The 26,090-nt window shown below is 40.1% G+C and overlaps 3 protein-coding genes across 5 annotated transcripts; all 3 read right to left on the bottom strand.

Annotated features, from left to right (window-relative positions):
- Positions 1-160: 160 nt before the first annotated feature.
- On the bottom strand, positions 161-25,577 carry scel (sciellin). Of its 3 annotated transcripts, none has more exons than XM_072396649.1 (17): positions 25,457-25,577; positions 24,079-24,116; positions 23,433-23,532; positions 23,168-23,230; positions 22,952-23,026; positions 22,811-22,843; positions 22,640-22,681; positions 22,525-22,557; positions 22,395-22,430; positions 22,241-22,312; positions 22,078-22,146; positions 21,440-21,496; positions 21,281-21,349; positions 21,128-21,184; positions 20,054-20,116; positions 19,679-19,745; positions 161-175 (listed from the first exon to the last, which is right to left on the bottom strand). In XM_072396649.1, exons 2-16 carry the CDS (start codon positions 24,101-24,103, stop codon positions 19,688-19,690), a joined length of 852 nt encoding a protein of 283 aa, XP_072252750.1. In that variant the 5' UTR covers positions 24,104-24,116; positions 25,457-25,577; the 3' UTR covers positions 161-175; positions 19,679-19,687. The 3 variants fall into 3 exon arrangements, with proteins under 3 accessions (XP_072252750.1, XP_072252749.1, XP_072252751.1); XM_072396648.1 differs by having other exon boundaries at positions 22,640-22,685; positions 22,812-22,843; XM_072396650.1 differs by having other exon boundaries at positions 22,640-22,685; positions 22,812-22,843; positions 22,952-23,023.
- LOC140319183 (uncharacterized) lies at positions 1,199-1,942 on the bottom strand. Its single transcript, XM_072396785.1, has 3 exons — positions 1,922-1,942; positions 1,681-1,844; positions 1,199-1,433 (listed from the first exon to the last, which is right to left on the bottom strand). Exons 1-3 carry the CDS (start codon positions 1,940-1,942, stop codon positions 1,199-1,201), a joined length of 420 nt encoding a protein of 139 aa, XP_072252886.1.
- Positions 2,914-14,485, bottom strand: slain1a (SLAIN motif family, member 1a). Its single transcript, XM_072396647.1, has 9 exons — positions 13,867-14,485; positions 12,218-12,354; positions 9,323-9,439; positions 8,335-8,445; positions 8,026-8,175; positions 6,192-6,527; positions 5,667-5,855; positions 5,181-5,514; positions 2,914-3,763 (listed from the first exon to the last, which is right to left on the bottom strand). The coding sequence occupies exons 1-9, from the start codon at positions 14,316-14,318 to the stop codon at positions 3,688-3,690; spliced, it is 1,902 nt and encodes a 633-aa protein (XP_072252748.1). The 5' UTR covers positions 14,319-14,485; the 3' UTR covers positions 2,914-3,687.
- Positions 25,578-26,090: the final 513 nt, after the last annotated feature.

Genomic DNA, 26,090 nt, shown 5'->3' with positions numbered 1-26,090 from the left:
TCAGTTGAAAACCACTATGCATCAAATTTAGAAACTATTTTACATGATAATTTAGCATTTTGAAGCCATCCGAAAACCTATATTAATATATGTGTTAATAATGACATGTAATTAAGTGTAGATTGTGATGTGTTATTATCATTATTATGATTATTTCTGATGTTGTTTTTGTAGCCTTTATTAACAATATTAGCACTGAAGCACACAAAATCAGATGTGAATCAAGCCTCCCAAAATTACCATAGAAAGACAAAACTGCAACATTGAGACCAGAGAACATATGATACAGAGAACCAAAAAAGACATGCTAGATTACTAAGAAGACATATCAAATGTCAACAAAAAGAAGCAAATTTGTTCAATTGAGACAGAAATACCCAAACATTTACAAGTTATGAAATAACTTATATAAAGGGGAGGAAAACAAGCATGAAAACAGACAAAAATTGCCCAAATATTTAGCAAATGGTCTAATATAAGACAAAGAAAAAAAAGGTATAAGCACAATTACTACATAGATACAGACCAAACATGTGGCAACAGATGATCAAATAAGGACAAAAATTATGCATAATTACCTAACTGAATTACTTACACTCATCTCTTTCAGTCTGGGTGTCTTTGTCTGCAGTTTGTACCTTCATAGATCAGTCGGAGTCCCTTTTACACATCTATGCCCTAGGCCTTTTGTGCCCTAATGCCTCTTTGTTATTATTATACATATTATTATCGTTTCAAAGCTCACAATTAAACATGTTTTTAGCTGTAAAATCATGATGGATTTGATGATAGATGGGTTTTGTTACCTTTGGTCCCGATACTGAGTTAAATTTCCAATTTCCTATTTGTAGTTGGGTGCGACCCTCGGGTAGTTGTTGCTGTACACCGTATACCAAAACAACCCAACACAATCAACCCTATATCATTGTATGAAAACAATCCAAAGAATACCTTAAGCAAACAGAGAATTTTGAGATAAATCATACTCAGATCGAGCCCATGAATCTGCTTTGTAACTTTATTGCCAAGTCTTTCACTTTTTACAAGATAAAAGTGCCACTACCCCTGTTTGTGTTGTGATAATGAGTCCATTTATTTCAGTGCAGGATATCCTACAGTATGCATGCATGGTAGGAGGAATGGACATGACCAAAGCTGATACCCTTCAAACCCTTCAAAGATACCCTTCAATCAATCTTTAAGTGAATCTACGGCTGAGGTCGTTGATTCTGCGCAGTGCGTCTTGGTTGCGAATGGTCTTATGGACTGTGATGATGAAGGGGAAAGCAGAGGGAAGCTCCACTCTTTTGCTCAGCTTCTGGTGACCCCAGTGGAGGCAGCGCAGTTTCTCAGCCAGATCGCGTCTGCCGGCTCGCTCCAGTCCATCCTGCAGCAGCTTGGTCTTATTGGGCTTGTCCCACGACCTCTCATACCTGTGAATAGATGGGAGTTTATTTGAGTGATGGAATCCACAGGTTAATGCAATAGTAAGAAAATAATAAAACACAAGCAGCGTACAAAACATATAGTATGTTGAGTCTTGAGCACCTTTAGTGCAATGGTTTCAGATGAGCAGTTCGTATTGAATTTAAAGGTAGATTTGGAGCAAACATTACATTGATATAAATGACGTGTTACTATCATACTATGAAGTTTCACACGCATGCACGCACACTGTACCAGTTTTCCAACATGGTCCTGGCCTGCACACTCTTCTCCGTGGATCTGGTGTGAAACCTTCCTATCTCAGCTCTGTCGAAGCCAAGCTCGTATGCCAAAACTGTCCACTCAAAGCCGAGCTGCCTGGAAATCTCCTGCAGTGTCTTCAGGTTGATTACTGCATCCTGATCAAAACAAAAACGGCACTCAAAGTGTCCCAATATGAAGCGTGATAGTGAAAATGTAAACAGCTTGCACAAACCTCTTGAGCTTTGTTGGGCATTATCAGAAATTCCAAGAGGTCAGCAGTGCGGACACACACACTTTCTGTGTTCAAGTCCAATGGGAGGATTTAGTGAAAAAAACAAACAGACCTATAATTGTTGTCCAAATTTCCAAGTTGCAGGTAGTGATTTTAGTATCCCACCATGAGATGTGTGTAGAAAAAATGTGCAACGTTTGAGGGTTACTGGGGAGACTCACTACCAACACACAAGCTTGTTAAAGATTAGTCAGTCTAGCTTCTTCGGAGCTCCTCGTGCAGCTAACTGTGCAGTTAAAGTCTGTTTCACAACTTCGTAAACAAGTGGAGGGAATTCTGTATTTTTTTTTTCAAACCGAAGACCTATCTTATGTGTCGTTGGTCACGTTAATGTCGGTGATATTCACATTTTAGAACAGGTTGCCGTATGTCTGTTGAGATCTACCAACCATTTTGTGTTGCCTTTTTTCCTCATTTCACCATTTCGGTCGATCTTAACGTAGATTTGCATCACACTCAAGCCACCGTTATCTTCAAAAATGCTGTTGTCGTCTGAGAAAATGTGTCGCCCTCTGTGCTGTTGTGTTTAATTCATTTTCTTAGTGTTGGTACTGATTGTTTTGTTTTATGAATTGTTGTCTCTTAGTGTTATATTTACCGCTTCCTACGAGATGTGTTTTCTCTTTATTAAGTTCTCTGCAATGCTTTCTTAAAATTCTCTTCATTTGACTTTTCTGACGTGTTTCTGAAGTCTCCTAAAATGCTGTGGCCTTGTATCGTGAAATGTTGCTCGTTTTCTTCTGCTCTGTTTTTCACTTCAGTAATAAAGCCGAATAGATGTCACATTTCCAGCGACAGTCTATGGTCACGATGTAACAATGACGTCCCGTAGCAGTACGCAGTGGGACCGTTCAAACGTTCTCAGTGCTTTAATGAAAATGAAAGAAGTTCTTGAAACGGCACGGAATCATTTTCAAACGTTTTTTATTCACTTGAAAAAAATTAACCTCCTCTTTAACGTCTTGTCATCCATAAAAAGCATCGGGGCTCTATGTGCAATATCACTGCATTCATTATGTTGATCGAAGACAAAACTTTCAACGGAAACGAGCAAATAAAGAGAAACAAGCCATAATATGAAGTTTGCATACTGATATAAATCAATTTCATACTTGACATAAGAAACGAAGCAGATCAGTTATTTGAACATGTTAATCATGATTCTGATCCAAAGTGCTGTGAGGTCCAGCCAATAAATACAACTCACGGGAATTAACACCTCCTTTAAACAGGCACAGGAAGTGACTTAATTCCAACTTCAGTTTCATCTTTATTTCTGACAACCTAAAAAAAACAAAAAAATTAATTAATCGTATGAAATTATTAAGGGTTATTTTTTTTGCAAGCTTTCAGCTTGAGAAGACCTTTCGTTCTACTGAACGAAAGCAATACCTATCCACAACGACGAAAAAAAAGGAGAAAAAAAGTCAAAGAGCATCCATTTGATATTTAGCGACTGATTATCAGTGTATTGCATGTTGTTGGCATTGTGTGTGTGTGTGTATGCGTTCAAGCAGATATTAAAGGTCCAGCCTGCTGGACCCGTACTGTTCAAAATCTCTACTTTGTCCTTCAGTCAGGAGTCGTGCTTTTTATTCATCGTCAACAGTCACTTTCTCTGGGACCTCCTGGCAGCATCGGTTTATATCAGTTGGGTCCCAGGCAGCGTTACCCTGTGCACCTTTCACACCTCAGTTCATTTGGGTTCAGTAGCAGCCGTCTTTCCAGCTGCCGTCCCTCAGGGCGCTCAAAGCAGCCATGCTCTTTGGAGGAGTCAGCAAACTGCAGACAGAAAGAAAGTAATCCACTGAGCATCTAAATCTTAAATCAAATTTTAAAAATGCATGATCAAGTTTGAGTTCAACTGGACCAATAGCACCTCTCACAGGTCAGTCTAAGCAAATGTTTGAACTCCTGCAGCGTGCCTAATTTCACAGCAGTGATGCTCGGTATACCGGAGGGCTGCAGCCAAAGGCACCGGACTTATGTTAGACTTTAAATACGTTAAACTTCAAGTGAAAAGCACACGTTTTTTCTTATATGGAAACACATGGAATGCGGGAGCGGATCACTAATCTTGAGCACTCAAGAGATGAGCACTCCATTGATGAAATTGAAATGGGGAATTGTTTCGAGTAAGTGCACTGGAAAAATGCAGTAAGTGCTACATTCACACAATATCGGCCTAAGTGGTCTTTTTGTTTGCCCATGCCATCCCTCTGGAGCACCTCGGGAAAATTTAGGGACTGCAGTGCATGTGTGAAAAAAGCTTTGGTGACATAATTGCCACATGCCATACATGACGTTTGCCAAGAAAGCTAAAAATCTTCCAATATTTAGTTAATATAGGTTAATAGTTGCTGAAATGTTTTAATATTTTAGTTTAATATTTTAGTTTATTGAGTAATATAGAATGTACTGCAGATGTATCTTAAACTTTTCTTGCAGTAGATGCACACGCAATGGGTGATTCAAGGATTCAAAGATTTATGCTGCCACACCAACGCATGTTTTGGCATCATGTGGAACAAAATCTTCAACACAGTTCCCAGTTAAAAGCTTAGTGATAATCACAAACAAAAAAAGAGCAATCTGTTCAAAACAAGGGGCAAAATCAAGAGCAAAAATATACAAAAGGAGACACAATTACAAAGAATCAGTGTGTCGTGTGCAGAGAATAATGCAAAAGGCTGGTTTCACATGGTAGACTGCCAGTTGCAAGGAGCAGCAAAGCTCACGAGGCTCCACCAGAGTTCAAGAGTCTTACAGCTTCAGGGAAGAAGCTGTTTCTCAGTCTGGTGATGCTGCTCCGCACGAGGCTCCAGCCTGAGGGGGCGAACAGTGTGTGTGTGGGCTACGTGATACTTAATTAACCCTGACACAATATGCAGTGTAGGCCGTCGCTACTTTCAAAAGCAGAGCTGGAAACTCAAATCACGTCGTTCTTTCATGTTTCACGGCACAGACTTAGAAAAAAAAAAGAAGCATGCCACCGTTTAGGCAATCAACTACAACATTGTTGGACTTACAAAAGACAACTAGAAAAGAAAAAAACGGTAGTCACATGTGGTTAGATCCATTCTCTCTAACCCCACTGGATTGTTTGTTGATGTTTAAAAGGATTTCCACAGCTTTTTGTTCACAACAGAAGTAGACTTGTGATGTGCAGAATTGTTGGAGTCGATGCATTCGTCTTTACCTGCGTGTGGGTTGTGTGATTTTACTTGCACGCGGAAGTCCACTTGCTCCTATGAAGGAGGCCGGTCGAGGAAGGGAACTGCGCGGGGCAGCAGACTGGTTGGTGCTGGCTTTCAGGGCCTGTGGCAGCAAACTGCTGCTGGGTTTGAGGGGCTGAGGCAGTGCGACACTGCTTGGGATGGAGTTTAAACTGGTGGAGGTGGACAGGGAGGTGGATGTGGGACCCTGCTGCACTGTAGGGCTTACATAGGCTGTTGCTTTTAGTGGGTGTCGCAGAGTGGTGGGGAAGTTTCCGACACTCTGGACTCGTTGGTTGAGCTGGCCTGGGGAAGGAACTGAAGAACCGCAAGAGAGCAGTTAGACAATATGATGGATATTACTACATTTGTTGATGTCAAGCTTTCAGAAAAGAGAACTGTAAATGTATTCATACATAAAAAGTGCTGTACAGCTGATTTACAGACAGACACAAACAAAAGTGTCTTACTGGAGGACTGGAGTCGTGCGAGTCCACTGGATGAATCAAAGCTCTGGCTGCTCCGGAGGGAGGGCATCGCTGGCAGGGAGGAAGGGCCATTGGAGGGTGGGTTGGCGGGGGAAGCCAGGCAAGGAATACTGGGAACACTAGGCATGCTGGGAGCTCGGATCAGGTTGGGCATGCTTCTTCGTAGCTTGTCTATGCAAGAATATGAACAATTCTGATCAGGTCTTACATGTGTGGAGTCACTTATACTTCCAGTGTAAAAGGAAGAGCTTGACACTTTTGTTTCTTGTCTTGAATCTAAAGTGAACTAACCAGCCACTAGATGGCGCTTCATATCTATTCTACTTACTCTCTGAGCAACAATGTAGCAAGGTTTATTGCACTTAAAGTAGCACTTTTGTACAAGGAAACTTTTTTTTTTAAAAGCAGAACATGCAAATTTTCTAAAAGGGTGAAAAAAAGTCAAAATTTAGCTTGGGTTATTTTGGAGGAGATTTAGGGATCTCAAAGAATCCATTACCCACTCACCTGTGCTGCCTCTGTATGCTGTGTGTGCTTCTGTTATCAGGCTGGAAGGTCCAGAGAATTGAGATAGTCCACTGAGTGAAAACTGAGGGGTGGCTGAGCTGCGTCTGCAGTCTCTGATACTGGAGAAGGTGTGAGAGTGGGGCAGGCTGCCCCGCTGCATAGACCCTGTGCGGAACAGCCGAGGCTGGGGAGGAGGGAGCTGGTCGTACCCCTCGTCCTCCTCATCCTCCTCCTCCAGGTCCATCTCGCTGCGCCTGAGGGAGTGCAAGGAGAAGCTGGAGCTGCGGCGGGTGGCTGTGGCTGTGGCTGAGGTAGAGGCGTAGTCCTGTCGGAGACCTACAGGGTGATGGATCAATGCTTTTATCTATAGAGGAAAACATGAACCCGGGCCTCATATAGTATGTCGTCATTTTTTTCTGAAGGCTCTCATCCATTATTCAGCTATAGAATCTGTAAACCAGACTGATACAGGAAGTTTATCTGAAATGTCCTGCATAATTTAACAGCTGTCTACTCAAGTTAAACCGTTTAAAGGTCAGACATGTATCTGAAATTTAGCCATTCATCAGAAATGTAACGGCGCAATCCGTTTCAGTCTCACATAGCTATACTGCAGATCAGCACTTCTTCAAACCCGCAACCCAATGATTTCAGCAATAAAATACAGCAGAGAACACAACCGTCTGATAACAGCTATTGTGACCCATAAATGCGGTCCTGTTTGCAGCGGTGACTCAATAACCTTCAATTTCCCAGACTTTTCTACATACAATAATGTGGAAGATATAGAGCAATCGCAGTCAATTTGGAGGATTTACAAATTAGGACACAAAAAAATCATCCGGTGCTTATCAGATCTAAAAGACTGGGAAATACAACCTCAGATGAACCACAGCACATGACATATTACACAGTGTCACTATTTATCAGAACTAAGCAAAAATGCACGGGTTGTGTGTGAAAAACCAACAACGCCGTTACTGCTTCCGTAGGAATTAAAAGATTAAGTACAGCAGCCGCTTTCTGCTAATCAAAAGCATTTGATTAACTGATCATTAGCAAGAGTAACTACCTCTACAAACAATGTAGTTTTGGCAGTTTGCTGGTCCAGAATATTCAGGTGTGTGTTAACACAATGCTAAGGAGGAAAGACATCCCAGAGAGTTCACCTCAAGGTCAGACAGTTCAGTGTTCAGAGAAACTGCAGGAAACCCAAGAGCTACATGTCAGACTCTACAGACTTTAGATGGCATGTTAAATGTTCAAGGTTATGACGGTATAATAATAATAAATTTAAAAAAAAACGAACAACTAGGGTTTGTTTGATTGGATTGTCAAGGAAAAGCCTCTTTTCTCTAAAGAAAACATGGCAGCATGGCTTTGGTTGGCAAAGTTACCTAAAAAAAATAACAACACTTCTGGAACAATGTCCTTTAGACACTGAGATTAAGGTGGAGATGTTTGGCCATAATGCACAGCTACACGTTTGGAGAAAACCAAACACAGCATATCAGCACAAACAGATACCATCCGTGAGGCACAGTGGTGAAGGGCTGATGGTTTGGGCTTGTTTTGAAGCCACAGGACATGGCCCCTGTATATCAAAGTATTGTCAAGTCAAATGTGACGGCTTTTGCTGTCTTTCAGAATCTTGGCTGAAACTGGGTCATGCAACAGGACAATGATCCCAAACACAGCAGCAAATCCACAACAGGATGTCTGAAATGCTGAAATGGTGGGACCTTAACTGTGCATAAGCAAACGCTGAGAGCCTTAATGTACTGTAGCAATGTCATTGCATTTTGTATAAAACGTGATTTTGTAGCGGACTCACTCTCCTCCTGAAGCCTCGCCATGACCTCCACATCTGTCATGTCCTGCAGTTTGTAGCTCATGGTGATGGAGTCATCCTCCAGCTCTGACACACCCGCTTCACTGTCCAGGGAAGACTGGGGTGTGATGGCTGCATGACGCCGACCGACATCTAAAATGACAACGGAGAGGCACATCTTTCTCACAGTATTTCACTTTTCAGGGCCAAGACCGTTACGCGGCAAAGACATTTGCCTGACAGTTGAGACCTTTATGTGGCTGGTGGAATGAATGACAGAGCAGCGAAGACGTGTTGTCAGTGAAGTCTTACGGTGGAGAGTGGAGTTTGATAGGAAGGTGGGCGCTCTGTCGCTGAGGCTGCAGCCGGCCCTGAGAGGGAGAGTCGGCTGGAGAAAAGACTGTCCAGATGAGGACAACGGCGCTTGGAAGCAGAGAAACACAGCAAAGTAGAGAGAATATTCAACCCATACTGATATCTGTGTCAACATGAAATATGGATAAGCAGGCACACTGAGCTTTTACTCTGGCAGAGTTGGAGATTGCTAGTCTCATCTCTCTTTAGGGTTTGACCTTATAATCTCTCCCCTGTAAATTGCTGTAATCTGATTCTAAACTGCATGTGCCAGGTCATTGAAAAATCCGGGTCATATTACATACAGTTACATCCAAAAGCAACAGATAGTTTTGGCTCCATGTCCTGATTAATTTGGACATGAACCAGAGACATCAAGTTCGAGCTTAAACTTAAATGAGTTTCCATTTGATCGATTGATTTCAATTACCGTTCATGTTGCCAGTGCCAAAATGCAAGCTGAAAGCCTTCATTTGCACATTTTGTAAACAATGTTAAGTGTTTAGTTACTGGTTTATTTTATCATTCAATTTGTAAATGATGGCGACGGTGTCAGGAAGGTTAGAAAAGCAGACTTTAGTCTTCAGCACACGAAAAATCTTCCCTTGATGCTAATTGGCATCAAATACAGTTTTGATGATGTTAAGAAAATCTGCCTCGTGAGGACACTGATTGGAAAAAGTTCTGGCACAGTTATATGATCCGTAGAAAAGAAGGGAATCAAATGTTGTGGGTATTTTTTTATAGTCATCATTGCATTTAACTTTCAAATGAATAATGAACAGAATGAAAAAAAAATCCATATTTGGATGAATTCTGTCTGTAAACAAACAGTTTTTGAGATATTTCAACAAGACTGAAAAAATGACTTCAAATGAGCCTCAGAGGCAAATTAGAGTGACTATTTCATGGTTAGTGAGAACTCGCATGCAAGTCTTTGTGTTACCTGGGGTGTCGGTTAGTGCAGCAGATTTAGTGTAAGGCAGGACAGGGCAGCTGAGGGTGGAGAACCCCTCTATGCAGCTGTATGGACGGACGGAGGAGACTCCTCGCCATCGCTTTGCTAGAAACAAGATTCCAGCACAGGACACGTTAGTCTGATTGCTTCACCATGTAGCACCACATACAGTGCATTGATTTCTATACTCTAACACACTCCAACCAATGTTAATCTGCCTCATGCAGCTCAGTTCTGATGCTGTAAATGATTGGGTCGAGGAGGCACATACAGTAAGACAGGGTTTAGCTTACCACTGCAGCTTTTTTGGGCTAAATCACAGATTTGTGTTTTGGATGGATCTTAGGTTAAGCAGGGATTGTGCTTGTAGGCTGCATCCTTCTCGCAAAATTGGAATTAGACCACTGTGGACTGATTTGGGATATGGAGGTTACATTTATACTGTTTCAAATTTCCTGTGTATCAATTTCATTGTACAATACTGTCCTAACTCATGCTTTATCAAATGATTATGACAGTAACTAATGGGTTATGTAATGGTTGAACCAGCATTGATTGGAGTTTGTAAGCTAGTCTCAGATACGAAAAGCTTGACATACCATTGTTACTGGCTTGCCAGGCTTTTCTTCTGATCCAAATACTTATCATTAATGCTCATAAAAAATGTGATAAATCCACACCAATTAAAGCAAATAGACACACTTTATAAGCGCTTATGTCTTGATAGAAGGTAAAACTATCAAATTTCGCCCTTTAATGCTGACTAGTAGAAAGTAAATTAGCCTCAGTTGCATAATGTGTGTTCAGTGTGTAAACAGTGGGTTTGCCCCCACTGATTGGTAGTCAGAGGGGCGCCCACTTGACAAAGTGGAGCGTTTGGCATTCCTGACACAATTAGGCTTAACCACTACTGGATAAAACTAGCATTCACAGCAGGTTACACAAACAACTGCTACTGAATCTCAGACACAAGGATGTATTCAGGACCCACAGGAGGAGAGCCAACCTTCGCTGAATACAACTTTAGAAAAAGAAGAGGAATCTGACACACACACCAAGGAACATCCACACCAGCACCTACAAATGTGCATTGCTTAGTCGCAGCATGGACACTCGTTACGTATGGACCCTCAGTATGAGAATATTTGATCAGAGAAAATTCTTTGGAATTTCAAAATCAAAGCACACACATGCACAGCGTGTACCCGCGCAGGCAAAAGTGTGTGGCATCATGGCACAAGAGTCTCTTATAAAAGGCTGTTGGAGCAGCGAGTGTTGTGCAAACCTACTTCAAACTCCATTTAATGTAAGCATGGTTTCCATGGTAACCATATTCCATGCATGAGTGTGGAGACTGTAAAGCATCAGATCTAAAAGTGGGTCTAGCAGCAAGTATATCGTTATGGTGTTCATATAAACATACGTATATATATATATGTATATATGAACTAATTTCATTTTTATCATTGAATAATCTCAATAATCGCTTGTCCCAGATAAGGAGAACATGCCTAAAAATGGATACTGTCGCCTGCCATGAGTAAAGGTTATGCAGCAGTTTCCAGGCAGACAGACACACAACATTCGGCTCATTCTAAACTGCGGAGGTGGCTCAGTCAGCACAGAAATCACAGATTTATTGGCTGTCGATGAGTAACCGACAGTGGACAAAGTTGATAATGTTATAATCATTTAGGCTGGCATTGCAGAGTCAAATATGCAAATGTGAATCTGTCCGTAAGCTCTCGTCTGATTCGTCAATTTCCAGTGGGCGTTATGAACCGGTCGGTGCAAACAAAAATTACCCAAAATGCAAGTTGATGAACCTCAAACCAATCATGGCAACAAACTGTGGGACGTATGACCTCGCTGGCGCTCCTCTCCTGTCAAATAAAACCTTCTAATCTTCTATTAGAAATACAATTTTGATTGGATGTTGTGGGAAACACTAGCTGGAAATCGGTTTGAACGGGAAGGGGGCCAAAACGCTTCCCGCTTTGACTAATCTGGATCCCAATAATCATGCATGTGCACGTGCAGGTAAATACTCAATTTCAGCATGTAAAGTATTTCAACATCTTCCAAACATTGCACTAGATAAATATGTAAACGTGTATGAAGCTACGTCTCAACTTAAAACAGACAGCATTTTGGGAAATAGGCCTCACTCTGCGTTCCAGCTGAGAATTAGATGAGAAGATGGATACTATCCTCGTTTTTCTCTGTGAAATAAGAAGCTGCAGCCAAAACATGGTGAGCTTAATTTAGCATAAAGCCCACAAAGGAGGTTACAAAAATCTGGCACAAATCAATTTTGAAAAAAAAACACAAATTGTGACTGTTACACTTTGATTTTTACATGGCTTAGATAAACAGAATGATCAGTGATATTTAGAGGTCTTTGTAGACCATTTTTTATACCTTAGGATTGTAATGGAAAATTTTATAGCTAGCATTTCTCTCTTGTTTTCTGTTCTTGACAGTGTATCGACGTTCTCATCTAGCCCTATGCAATAAACCAAACAATGCCTCTCCCAAAAAGTCAAAACTAATTCTTAAAAACATACAGATGTAATATGAAATGGAAATATTTTCATTTGAATCTTTTAACACGAACGTTTAAGATCCATCTCGTGATTGTCATTTAGCCTAAACACCAGAATGCTTTGTGCACCGTATTTTCACACGGAATATCTGATCAATTCTCGGAAATCAGAATGTTCAGACTCCCTTAGACTTTGTTAAATGCTCTAACTTTCGAATGCTTAAACTTTCAAAAGACAGGGCTGCATACAGTTCATGCATTGCAGCAGAAATGCTGTTTGAGTGAAATACCAGACAGCCCGATGTCCCGGGGTGATCTGGGAGGTAAATGCACTGTACCTTGGTCCAGTCTGTGACAGAAGGTCATCTTAGCCAGCTCCACCTCAGGCCCAGGGTGGTCCAGGACCTGCCTGCACCACTGCATAGGGCTGAGGACACTCTCACTGCGCAGCTTTGCTTTGGGGCTCACATACAACCTGCCAAACAACGCACAAACACACAGTTAGGTCCTGTAACCTTTACAGCCCCAGTGTGTTAAATAAGCACAGGGCTGATTTATCTGTCTCTTCTGCCTCAAGGAGGGTAACTAATGGATGAGTTTTACAGTGTTTTACAAAGTGAAAAAGCAATTGCAACAGTGGTGCCATGATTTATGAAGCCATCAATGGAAAGTGAAAATTGTCAAGCCTATCCATTGCAGTGATGTAGACTGTAGAAGATTACTGCTACAACAAGACACGGGAGGGTTTATGGTGGCTTAAAACAATGGGTGATACCTGTAGATTACTAAGATCACAGAAGATTAAGCAAATTTTGGATAACTGCCAACAGTGGCAGTCGTTTTTTTTTTCCAAAGAAAAATTGAACAGATTTCCGAGGTTTCAGCTTCTAATGTCAGAGTGCTGCTCATTTAATTTGTAATATCTAAAAATGAACGAAACATTTTGTGGATTTAGAATGTCAGTTAGATGAGAAATGACATTTTGTACATCTTACATACCAAACGATAAAAGAGTTTATCCAGAAGAAGTAAAAAAAAAAAAAATCATTGTTTTTAAAAGGTTTAAAAGTGATTAGAATCGCTGTTAGGGAAACACCACTCAGAAATGACAATAGAACAAGATGATTCTTATTGTCACTTTTACTGGAATGACAAGATTATAAAATGAATCAATGAACCAAGATCTACTATTTGTCTGTGCTACATGGAGTGGTAGTATCCTAAGATAGATTCTCAAATGATTGATTCTCAGACTTTTAAAAAAATGACGTGTCACCTCTGTATCCAAGTGCAAGAACACAGACCAGGCGAACCTGACCTTTCATTCAACTAGGCCACGGTGTTTTACTGACTTTAGGGTCAGCTTGTCATGTTAAATGGAGTAAGGATGTCCCAGTGCGGTGAATGTAGGCTGGATCCTATCTGTGCTGCACTGAACTGTGCTCTACATTCTCCACATCCATCGCTTCGGATGCATAAAGCTGGAAACGGTTTAGTTGTCAGGGTGTCAGTGTGTGAGCTACCAAAGTCAGCAGCGACCGTTCTTCAAAGTAGTTCAGCCTGGGGCTGAACACCACGCACAAAGCCAAGCTGTTTGATCACAAGCTGAAGGGGGTCATTGTTTCTAATTTCATCTCAGAGCAACCTTACTCTGAACAGCTACCTATCCTGCATGCACTGTGCATAGGATGCAGCTAGTGTCAGGTCAGTTTAGTTGTTTTTCCACCTGTAAAAATGACTGCAGATTATACTTGCATACATCTTCACTCCATCAGGAGAAGAATCAATAATGCAATCAATAAAAAGACACACGGCAGATACACATACTATCTTAAAACTGTGGCTAGTTGCCCGTCCTCTGGCCCGTGAAGCATCCATTTTTGTCACTCAAACACAAGGGACACGGATTTTTTTTTTCATTTTATATCCACAAAGGCATACAATGCAAGGCTGTAACAAAAGTGGCTGACACAAGCAGAGTGATTACCAGCTATCGGGCTCTCCAACGGGGAGCACGGTGTTGAGGTCCAAAATATCAACCTCATCCAAAACAGTTGTGGCACCAGCGGCGCCGCTGTCCTCCACAGCGGCATCGAGAGACACCGAGCTCGGCTGAAAATAGGCGAACGGCTCCTCCGCTGCACCGCGACGCGCGGAGACACAAGAACGTGACCGCGTCGGGCTCGATATGTCATATTTACTGGGGAAATTGTCAGTGGAACACGTCGTAATACCATGCAGACACAACAACGAGGTCTGGAGATGAGGGCCGACGGAGCAATTGTTTACAGCGTTCGCTCTCGTCCGCAATTGTTCGTTTTGCTTCTCCAATTTTCGGACCAATTCCTGAAGCTTTAACACCTCCAGCTCCGCGTTGGTAATTTTATTGTTGCCGTTGACGTCTGCCATCATCTGAGGGCTCAACACCTCTGCTTCCATTTGGTAAAAAGCACATTGAGAGTGGCAAAAAGCACGGCCTGCCTGCAGAGGGTCCTATTCAAATCAGAGAGGGTGTCCAGATTCCCCAGTTTAAAGCCACCACTCAGACACACTCACAGGCTCACACTGATGCTGCTGCTGGGATGACTGCACAGCCTGCACCTCATTGGTCAGCAGCCTGGAGTTCAGCTCCCATCACACCACTGCTGAGGAATTATTTGTTACGACCGCTTCACACATTCACACAGCACCAGTGTGCGTCTTTGTTAACGTGGGCGGATTTTTTTTTTGTTGTTTAATTATATATACACATTATGTATATTCTCCACACACATATGTATATATATGGAGCCGGGATCACACTGGATTATGTCGACTAATTCGCAAACCAGCCATAAAATATACTAAAAAAAACATTTTCACATCTGAATCATAGGACAGCTCGAAAAGTAATTTCAGAAATGGGCTACCACTTGGTCGATACTTAGTGGGTCTTTTAGAAACATTAAAAAGCATGTTAATTAGTCGTTCACATAATCTCTGCTATTCAGTTGGAAGAATGTATTGTTAAATGTGTGATATTCCAATGAAGGAGAAGCTACATTAGCTTTAGATAAGTTAAATTAGCCTTGTCCAGGCACAATGGCAGAAAATGTACCAAATAGTCAGAAAGGGGATCATAAGATTACTATATTGAAATAAGTCACACACATCCGTTTCGTTTTACAGTTATCTAACTTTTATGTAGCTATTAGAGTGAAATAACGTCAGTGTAACTGACATGAAATGGCACATAAATGCTGGCTATGTTTTCAAAATGGCTGTCTCAAAGACTTATCCCTATTTGACTAAAGATTCATGTGTAAAACTTTAGTTGTCTCTATTAAATTCATACTAATCTACTCGGCTAATATTTGCATATTTATCAGTAAAATGTTGAGGTTGATGTCCATGAATATGCAAGCTAACTGACAAAGTATGGTGCAGTGTAATTACCCTAGTGTAATTACTAGTTACCCTAGTCACCCTAAGGGTGACTTATGTTCTATTTCAGAGATGCTAGAGAATTTTAAAACCCTTCTCAACTGGAGCTTCCCTCTATATACTGACGTCATTGAATTTTGCTGCTACACCGTGGCACTCTTGTCTCTCTGTGTCTCTTTCTCTCTTGTCTCTCTGACATGATCAGATATGAATTTGCTTTTAATTTAACGAGAGGGCTGCCTGTCAGAGTTATGGTGACAAGATAGCTGCAAGGATTACTGGTCAGTCAGGAGACCGAGTTCAACCTTTGACCTCTTGATTTCAACTTTTATTTACAGTCACTCTTTGATAAGGCTTCGGTTCCAAATGCACTTGTTTATGTTTAGGAATGAGTCCTGCTTTGTTAGGTTTAAAACACTTTATTTCACAGTATTCTAGGTGCTGTTCTGTAGCCAGGGTTAGTAGACTACACAAGGAATCACACGTTGTTCAGAAAACAACTGTGACTGGAAATGTTTTAAATGTTGCAATACCTGCTTGAAAAAAAAGTCTCTAAATATGAAACTGTGTTGTCACAGCTTAGGTTAGGAAGTAAAATCTTAAGTGCTATTGCTGTCCTAAAGAGCACCCTTGGTGACATAAGGGTGATAAATATCAGTCTGCGGCACGAGGATTTATGGTGCATGAGAAAACTAAAATAGAACATACCCAACCTCTTACATAGAGATTAATTATTGCTCAATAGTGGCATATTTAGTGGTTTTCTACACGTTGCCAAACTAATCAAACTACATAATCAAACATGTTGTTCAAAGAGCAAAAACTGTTTAAGGATCTGGTGGATATAACATTGATAAAATGCTCTTAGCAATTGTAAGCATTTTAAAATCAAATGTCAAAAACACTGTTTTGAAGGTAATTTGGTTCAATGCACCTCAGCATTTTTTTAAAAGACATTCAAGTTTCATAGGTAAAGCTTGATTTAAATGACAGACGAGAAGAGTAGCGCTATTATACAAAACTTATGAAAATAATGCAGAACATCCGATTCAATTAGGAGGGTGTGACTTGATCTGTAACCCTTAAGCATTTAAGCGATGACCGAGGTTTTTTTTTTTATCCGATTAGTCTTTACTGCTCTGTCTGTAGATTTACCAAAAAATGTTCAGAATGTTTTAACATCTTATTCAAGGTCAATTGAGTTCATCACATTTTGAGATTCTGATTTGTTATGTTCTAACAAATGCTAAATTCTCTCTCTTTGATCATCATTCTTCATACAAAACAAGTTCTTCAATGACACTTCAATGCTTCAATGACGGGGACATTTTTTCGAGTGAGAATTTTTTATTACCTTTATTGCACAAAGAAAAAAACACCCCGGCCCTTACAAATAATAACTTTGATAGCTCCCATCATGTTACTCACAAGAGTACCCCAAAAAGATGCAGACTAGGGAATAAAAGACCTCTATTACTACATAGAGGCAGATACAGCAACAGTATCATCATAACACATTTACAGTAAGAGACAGTGAGAATTATATGTACTATTCAGTGCACATATTGTATTCAAAAGTCATATCCATAATGTAATTGCCATTTATCAAAACACCCACATAAATATGTGTCAGCCTGTTAATAAGGAAAGTCTGTAAGAGCCTGAGTCACCGGGATCGTGATTATCTTTTTGAGGGTTTCAGCGTCGCCATTTTTCTGTGTGTGGGGGGGGGACAAAAGCACCAGTTGAATAATTTTTTTGCCAAACATACACTAAGCACATTCAGATGTATTCATTTGTTGGATTTAAATAATGAAATAACCCTTTAATTTACCTCTGGTGATGTCAAAGCAGTTCTCACAGTGCACCATTCGTTTGTAGATCCACATGCTGTCCCCAGCTCTCAGATTACCCAGAGTACTGTTGCACACATCACACTGCAAAAACCCAAACAGATGCTCCAATGAGGGAGGATACACATGCTTACACACATAGCAAAAAGCAGTTGTTAGAACTGAAAAAAAAAAACATTTTGGATGAGAGGTAAAACATCCTCAGAAATCAAGAAAAGTTGTCCACTTGCCTTTTATTTAAGCTCTTAGGAGCACAAAGTGTTGTTTTTAGGGTAGTTAGCTTTTTGTTTGTAATAAGCCTGACCACTTCTCCAGTCACTGATTGTTGCTGAATCATAGAGAGAAAAAAGTCACATCTTTAAACTAAAAATGCTCACTTTAAAGCAGGTAGCGTGGCAGTTGATCTTCATGTCATCCAGGACCATTTTGGCATCACCAATAAAGGGTGTACGGCAGATGGTGCACAGGTCTTTCTCATTGACCGGCCTGTATCAGAAAAAGGTTTGTACGTGTTTTAATGGTAATTAGAAGAATACTGAGGATGTTCACTGGCTTTAAACATTGCAAAGAGGGATTTTAACACCTTAGCCCATGCACCACACAGTACGTTGTGTCTTAACAGCTACTTAAAGGATTTACAAGAATATATGAGACAGTCCAACCAACAGAGAATGAGCCAGCATCACGTTAACACTTCTGACTTGAAAAGTATTTCAGTATCAACTGATACTATCCCAGTCTCATAAGAAACACTGGAATACATACAATAAATCCATCCACTTTTCCAAAACAAAGCAGTTTCACAATCCATGGTTGTAAATTGTGAGATGGTAACCTGTACTTGAGCTGTTTTTCTCTGTTGGGCAGCATTAACTTGTGATGATGAATCACAACACGTAAATATCAAAAGGTGTAAGCCATATACATTTATACTTTTGTAACTGTGCACTTTCTAACATGTAGATCTAACCATGACCCGTTAATTCCACCAAGTACTTTTAACGCCAAGGCGAGCTTGCTGACGTTCGCATTTAGCTCAACGCAAGGCTGTGCCCAGCTGGACTGAGCTTCGGGTAGAGTTTTAAGTCTTTGTGCTCTCTACACACTGTCTTTACACACTTTGGGGTAAACAAGTGCTCCTGTTCTTTTCCTACCTTTCAGAAGATGAATACACATTCTTCACGGATGATTTAGAGTAGATTGGATCTGAATCATCTGACCTGCTGTGAGAGTTAGGGGTGGGGTCTCATTTTATTCTCATGTAACAATTGCACACCAATGTTAATACTCACAAAGTTAAGATCATTCAATACCTGCTACTACTCTTGTATGATGTTTTGGTGTAGGTAGTGGGACTGGTCACACTGGTGTACTCATAACTATAAAAAGACAAAGTCAGAGACAAGTCACATTTCAGTTGTCTTTTTTAATTGCTCTCTACAATGCATGAGGTAATAATTTGCTCTGCTTCCTACCTGGAGTCTGGTTTGGAGTAAGAGTAGGTTTTAGGGTCACTGCTGTAGCTGTCACTGAATGTGCAAACGCAGAATAGATTATAGATAATACAAAGACAACAGCTGCATTTTCTTTCAGTTGATAACACACAAATGGTTACCTGTAGGAGCTGGTGCGTGTAGAGGGAGTATCATCAGTGTAGCTGTACCTGTGTATCAAAGAGGCAAATGAGTTAGCTTGGTATGGTACAGTGAGTGCATTCTAATCGGATTTTATGATGCCGAAAATTTTACTTGGTATGTAATAAAAGACCTCGATGCAAAGTGTTACACGAACTCGGACAAAGCTGACAGAATCAGAAATTCTAAGTTGGGTAAAATCAACCCCCTAAACATACCAATTGGTGATGCAGTTGTATGTTATTAAGGTGGGATATTCCCCACTTAAATTCGGACCTGTTCAGAGGATTTTAGTCACGCATTACGTCTTTACCTGGTGGTACGTGTGGAGGATGGTGAGTTCAGAGTTGGGCTTTCTCCTCTGACATAAAAGAAAAATGTCTGAGTTCATATTGTACATGCATGGTACAAAAAAAAGAAAAGAAAAAGACAGACAGGACAATCATCAATTTGCAACCCTCACCCTCTGCTGCTGTCCACTGTGACAGTCTCTCTCTTTGTGGTGCTTGTCCTGTTGGCAGAGAAACAATAGAGTCCCTTACTGACTAGAATAACTTGTTTGTTTTGTCTGTAGTAACCATTCACTAAGACATCTCACCTGACAGGCGAAGAGAGATCAGATGTGATAGATTTAGGCAGAAGGGAGCCGTACAGATCATCCTCAGCCCTGTTAAATGAGCAATATCATGAATGTGTGTTCATTATAGGTTCAACCTTGATGTGTTTATAGTATTTTTATATTAACGGTGAATGGATGTTTGTCTTACGTAGAGGAAGTCCTTGTTGTTTTTTTGGCAGTTTTGAAATCATCCCTGAAACATCAGATTAAGACATAAGGTTCTTCCTGACTTTCGGGTATTTAAATCACAGCTGTTGCGTATGTTGGCACTGCAGGGACTCACCCATTAGGGCTGCTTTTCACTGTCACAGTCTCAGTACTGGTCACAGTTGTTTTGCTGTTAGGAACAGAATATTTCTTACAGATTATTGTTGTAAAAAATGATAGCTCAGGCTCTTACTAAAATGGGAAAAAAACCAATGAATCTCTACGATATAGTTCTGAACTAACATCACCGATTAGTCAACAATCATACCTTTTTTTTTTTTAAGAAAAAAGAAGATATTTCATTATCGTGTCATGCACCACCTTGTAGGAAAGTTGCACTTACATTCTTCTATCTGCTCACCTGTTAGTTTAAACCATTCACAAAATGTTTATATAGAGCTCGTAGGACCTAGAGTAGCTTTCATAAGCGGCCCTCACCTGTCGGGGACATTGCTTTTGATAGAACTGGGAATGAGTGAGTTGTAGAGGTGGTCCTCAGCACTGCAAGGAAATAATTTCAACATAGTGTAAATGACATGTTAATGAGAGGTGATTTAAGCTTTTTTTCTTGTTTTCATTCTACACAACAGAAGGTGAGAAGATTGCCACTTTCACTGGGAGTCGAACATAAGCGATAATATCAGCACACTGTCTGTGGCATGTTTAAAACTTGGCATGAGGAGTCGGCTGCATACCTACAGTCGTAAGCATTATTACTTAGCCATGTTATTCACGCTAATTAAGTCTGCCGTCGACTGTACATCTAAAGTAGGTTAACGTTAGCTGCCAGAGGCAAACACTGATGAAATCACATCAAGTGAGGCTTCAGTATTAAACCTCAGAGTATTAACCTTTTTTGTTTGTTTGTTTATTAACATCATTCTATAGCTTGAAAAGAAACATAGTTGAATATTAATGGAAAAAAAAAGAAAAGAGGAAACCTGTGCACCTGTAATTAAAAAGTCCCCGTTTGGTTAATTTGTTCGTATCTTGGCTCTATGTCTCTGCAGCCTAGAAACAAGCTGAACAAGGCGTACTGTACACTCACAAATCCTTTCACACACCTACAGACCATCTGGCCATTATATATTTTTTCCCAGCAGGAGATGAAAATCCAATATGTAAGAGTACAGAAGAGGCTGTATTAATGGTGATATCGCTGCTTGTTGACGTCATGTTTTAAAGGCATTGGCCCTTTTTTGATGTGTCTGATATTGAGCTTCAGGAACAGTATTTGTCGGAGACTAGTTTTTAACACATCTGGTGCTCTGCTGGCCAGTTAAGGTTTTTACAAGATCTATTGTCACTCACTGCAGCAGCTCAAAGTTTGGGACAACAACGGAGCAATTGCAGTGTGTTCAGGGGGTAAATTTACGTGTTGGTTTTGCTACTTTGAACTATTCAAGTGTTAACGATAAGACAGCAGATTATTACCAAGCTTATTCTTATTAATCATCTATAAATCTAGTAAAGAGCCTCCTCTGCATTACACACAGTATTTATAAAACTTACTTTTTGTCAGGGCTGCTTTTCACTGTCACAGTCTCAGTTGTGGTGACAGTTGTTTTGCTGCAAAATTCATGTTAATTAGTATAAATAATTAATCTTTGTGTGGTGGTATATACAGTATAATATGATTATTGATGTCATGGATGATAATGTCACCTGGTTTTGGTTGAGGACCCATCCTTGATAGATGAGGGGATGAGATCATCGTAGAGCTTGTCCTCTGCACTGCAAAGAAATATGATGAAGGTGCCATTAATTAGAAATGATGCATAGATTTGGTCTTCACTGTAATCCAATGATCTGATGATGTCTTACTCTTTAGTGCTGGTCACTTTTGTTGTTCTGGTGGGTGAGTAGGTTGAGTACTGTGGCCTGTGTGTGAAAGGATGGACAAAAACAACTTCCTGTTTGAACAAAGTTCAAAGCCTGGGCATTTTGCAGCCTTTGACGGCAAGACATGGGGACATTTTTTGGGTAGATATAAACAAAAGCACAAGACAATAACAAATGCGCGAAAGTGGCAATAGAAAGTCTAAGTACATGCTGTGCAGAATGCCTTCAATTTATTTTATATCATCATGTTGTTTTCTCATTATCAGCCTCTTTACTTCAGCCGAATCACTTGTGCACTTGCGTGTGGAAGCACAAGTTAAACGTTGTACTTGGTTGAGGTGTATGTCATTTAAAGTGTCTTATGTAGGGTACTTAAACCAATGATTCTGCATAGTACATCAAATAGTAATAAAATGCAATAAAGTTAAAGCACTGAGGAATTAATATGTAGTTGTTCAGCACCCCTAACAGTATCCTTTTAACCGCAGGCACTGACTGATACATCAGAACCAACAACCTAGCATCCTAATGTACAGTTTATCTGATACTGTTCTTTTGTGCTGCTACTGAATAAATAGCTTTATTACTCCTGCCGTCACTGGTTAATTTAGTAGTTTTACCCTTTGCTTGAAGACTTCACACGCTCAGTGAAGGTCTCAGTCTTGGTGGGTGATTTAAGGACAGGAGATCTGATGAAAAAATAAAAAATAGAATTGTCATTACACTGATATTCAGTGTGTGAGACAGTGATACATTCTGTACTGATGCAGTGGCATTCTATACTTCAGGCTCTGGGTGGTGGTGATGGTGGTCTCAGTGGTACTGCCATTGTTGGTCACTGTTGTGGTTCTTGTGCTAAAGGAAAAGACATTCAATATTAATGTACAAAAGATCTCATTGTAACATTTTCCATGTTGGTATGTTGCAAGCAGCACACCTTGTTTTTGGTTCCTCCTTGACAGTAGTTGTAGTCCTGTAGTGGCGTGAGAAATGCAAAATTACACATCATATTCACTGTTTTCCTGTTGAGTTTTGCATTACGTGTAACAGACGGGCGCAGCGCTTACTTGATGGGCTCAATAGTTTTCCCACTTGAATATCTGTTGAAAGAAATGGGCAGATTGTTCAGCTGTTTTGCTAGAAACATCACTGGATGACATGAAACTAGTTTTGAAAATGTACCGTTTGGTGTAAGAGGGTGAGGTCTTGCTGGAAGGGAGGGTGCTGCCAGAAGAAGAAAGATAAAATTAAGACACACGTCTGGCTAAAGTTGAAACACTCCACTTGCATAATAAATGCAGCCACTACGGCGCAGTGCATTTGTCTGCTGAAGAACTGGAATATTGTACCAACCTGCTCCTTAGCTCGTCCTGACTTCCACCGAACCTACAGTGACAAAAAACACAAGTTCTCATTTATGTCCCAATCTATTTTCATGATCTTTTGTTTCCTCTCATCCTTAAAAAGACCATAGTGTGTTCATAAGAATCTTACCTCTTGGTGAGAGCTTGCACAGATGATGATGAGCTTACAGGTTTGGTGGTTTTCACCTCCGCCGGGTCTGAGCTACTGCATGAGAAAGTATACAATCATTTACAGCATATTACACAATAGGATGAATTACTCATATTTCGTTTTTGTGATCTCTTTGAATATTTGTTTTCTGTTACTTTATCCCTAAGTTGATGGTAATTCAAACATTTATTTTACCTGGCTAGAGTTTCATTGGACCTGTACCGGTTTAACACAGTTCTGCCAAAGTTTGGGTCACGGCTGTGAGAGATAAAACACTTGAATGAATTCATGCATTCCATCAAGTATGAGTGACTCAACCCTGTGATTTTCAAAAAGGAATGTTAAGAAGTCTTTTGTCAAAGGAAAGTAAGCAGTCACACCCAATTAGTTAGTCAGTGTGTGTGTGTGTATTTGTGTATGTAAAGCCCTAAGTTCAAGCCATTGTGTTTGTGTTTCATACTCGACAGGTTCGTCCTCGTCACTGTCTTTTCTGATCCAGCTGTTGTCTTTCAGCACGGATGCTTTCTTGGAGTCATCAACTGCAAGGCTGGAGCTCTTATCTAGAAATCAAAGAGATATTTATTGTCACTCAAAATTCTCACATTTCCTCCATTCATATATATTTTGCACGTATATAAAGCCTTATATTAGCATATTTTGGTATATTAGAGCCCACGAAATACAATCTGACAATAAAATAGCTTTGTTTCAACAAGAAAATGTTTATGGGAAAAGAGAAAGTCTCATTTGGATGCTCATAACTGTACATAACATAACATAACATAACATAACATGACATGACATGACATGACATGACATGACATGACACAACTATAAATCAACACAACTTATTGCTAGACTAATATATATTTGAGTGTTTCCCTGCTTGTTTATGAATTAAATTGTTCAAAATTATGTATTTCTTACAAGTTTATGTTAATCTCTTATTATCCATGTTAGCTCTATGTGATTTTAAATTATGTAAATATGATAGATATTACAGAGAGTAAATCTAACCACACAAAATGTGTGTTTGGTACATTTTTCCAACACTACTCTGAATTTTTTTGTTTTCATTTTGTTAGTTGATATTTGTTGATACTTACAAGGTTTTACTGTATATCTGCTCATTTTGGAACGTCACCTGAAAGTGAACAGGAGAAGGGAATGCGTCACATACATTAGACACTAGGTGTCACTGCAAGCTGAGATCATTTATGCAGTACCTACTCTTAGCTGAAATTCAACCTGAAACCAGTAAACAAGCAAACTCAGCTGAAAAAAAAGCTTTTCAATCCTCCGAGTACTTGATACTTGAGGTTATTTTATCTGCTTATGCAGTTAATTAGCAGGTTGCTTGTGAACATGTGCAGCAGTTGAAATTCTGGTCCACCCCTGACTCAACAATTAAGCCGTAAACTGGTTTGTCTTGATCTGTACCCACATGCAGACACACCCACCCTCCATAACACACCTTTTCCAAACACGCCATTGTCAGCAAAACAGAGGGGCATACAGTAACGTGCCATTAGCTATTGATCTTAAAGATTATGCCCATTCGACACCATGAACGTTACAGCCCAAGAAAAAAACTCATATCAGAAATCTGAATTCAGGTATTCTGTGAAGGGAAATTGTCAATGAAAAATATCTCTAAATATTAGCCATAATAGTATAAACTTACTGTGAGGCACTGAGTTTGCTGAAATGAAAGGTGTCCTTGAGCTGAGACAAATTAGGATTGGGTGGTAATACGCTGTCCAATAACACAACTCAGTTCTTCCTCACAGCTCAAATATTTGAAAATATTTTAATTCGATAACGTCTTGTAACAGATCAGATCTATGGTCTGTTCAGTGATCTAGCAGCTTGAAACTCTCACCATACGGGTCAGAACATCATTTTTACTGTTAGCATCACATTCTTTGCTTAATTCAGGATTTAAGCTTCCATTTAAGCTGCAAGAAAACCTTGCAAGTGTTCCTGTCCCTCTCACATGAATTTGTGTCTGTAAGGCATGAATTCATTCTTCAGAATGAAATCACATTCCCAGAATGTAGTGTGAGAACATTCTGAAATAAACACACAGTAGTGATATCGATACGGTTTGTTTTTGTATGCATTGGTCATCAACTTGGTGGCAACCATTGTGTCTGTAGCTGGAACTCAGTGAGGAAAGTATATCTTTCATTTGAGCTAGTTTTTAAATGTCGGTTAAATCGCAGTCATGCACGGTAACGATCATCATCATCAGCATCAGACAGAAAGTCTAGTTAGAATGAAAAAATAAAGTAAAGTGTGAGAGTAATATCAAACTATGCTCTGATTTTTTTTGTTTTTCTTCAGGGTTTATGTTTTTCTAATGATATAGAAGGTAATTATTTCATTTCATATGCACATTTTTTCTCTCTCTCACTCTGAGCTATAATGAGACTTACGATACAAAAACTGACAGAAGAATCGAGAAAGAGATGTTGTACATACCTCCACTGAAGGCTCTTATAGCTTGCTGTGAGAAATTTAAGTCCTGCTGTACTTCAGGTCAGAATACCTGTCTATCACGCCGTGCTGTAGAGTCACACCCGTGTCACTCCTGCCTTTTAACCTCAAGAGAAACCACCCAAAGGAGTGGCTTCACGGGGTAATCAAAGTAAAGCTCTGTCGTCGTCACTCAGAATGTTTCTGTCTCCATCACCAACAATTCAACAATAATAGATAGTTTCTGCTTGTTGCCTAAAGAAATAAATGGAACTGGGTAGAGAGTTGATGGACCTGCAATTCAGCTTGGGTGTTGAGGAAGTAGACCTGCAACATGGGCGTGAAAACATGTCTAACTTTTATAAGTGATCCCCCTCAAAGGTGTCATCCAACTTGATGTATGTGTCAGTATCCCGTTGATGTTTTTACACATTATTATGACAGCAGACTTTGCACTTTACGCATGTTCTCTATGCTGATAAAAGTAGTTGAAGCTCAATTATATTTTGTTTCCAGTCTCATGTTATAGGATTATTCATTGCCCGCCGAGGTCCAACAAATAGCATAATATCTCAACTCACACCTGTACAATCTGGCCTCAAAGAGTGGATCAGCAGGTCCTATCAAAGCCATAACCACT

The sequence above is a fragment of the Leuresthes tenuis genome, unplaced genomic scaffold (genome assembly GCF_036924035.1).
Source record: "Leuresthes tenuis unplaced genomic scaffold, fLeuTen1.0.hap1 SCAF_12, whole genome shotgun sequence".
Taxonomy (NCBI): domain Eukaryota; kingdom Metazoa; phylum Chordata; class Actinopteri; order Atheriniformes; family Atherinopsidae; genus Leuresthes; species Leuresthes tenuis.
This window is presented reverse-complemented; position numbering and strand designations above follow the sequence as displayed.

What these genes read in the sequence shown, in the direction of transcription:
- LOC140319183 (XM_072396785.1), bottom strand. Translation starts at nt 1,942, where the DNA reads ATGCCCAACAAAGCTCAAGAG. An exon ending in TGCCCAACAAAGCTCAAGAG is followed by an intron (nt 1,845 to 1,921) that starts GTTTGTGCAAGC and finishes TGTTTTGATCAG; the next exon opens with GATGCAGTAATCAACCTGAA. An exon ending in AGGACCATGTTGGAAAACTG is followed by an intron (nt 1,434 to 1,680) that starts GTACAGTGTGCG and finishes ATCTATTCACAG; the next exon opens with GTATGAGAGGTCGTGGGACA.
- slain1a (XM_072396647.1), bottom strand. Translation starts at nt 14,318, where the DNA reads ATGGAAGCAGAGGTGTTGAGCCCTCAGATGATGGCAGACGTCAACGGC. An exon ending in ATCAAACTCCACTCTCCACC is followed by an intron (nt 8,176 to 8,334) that starts GTAAGACTTCAC and finishes TTGTCATTTTAG; the next exon opens with ATGTCGGTCGGCGTCATGCA. An exon ending in CGCACGACTCCAGTCCTCCA is followed by an intron (nt 5,515 to 5,666) that starts GTAAGACACTTT and finishes GCGGTTCTTCAG; the next exon opens with TTCCTTCCCCAGGCCAGCTC.
- scel (XM_072396648.1), bottom strand. Translation starts at nt 24,103, where the DNA reads ATGAGCAGATATACAGTAAAACCTT. An exon ending in ACCACCACCCAGAGCCTGAA is followed by an intron (nt 22,147 to 22,240) that starts GTATAGAATGCC and finishes TTTTTTCATCAG; the next exon opens with ATCTCCTGTCCTTAAATCAC. An exon ending in GTGAAGTCTTCAAGCAAAGG is followed by an intron (nt 21,497 to 22,077) that starts GTAAAACTACTA and finishes TTTCACACACAG; the next exon opens with GCCACAGTACTCAACCTACT.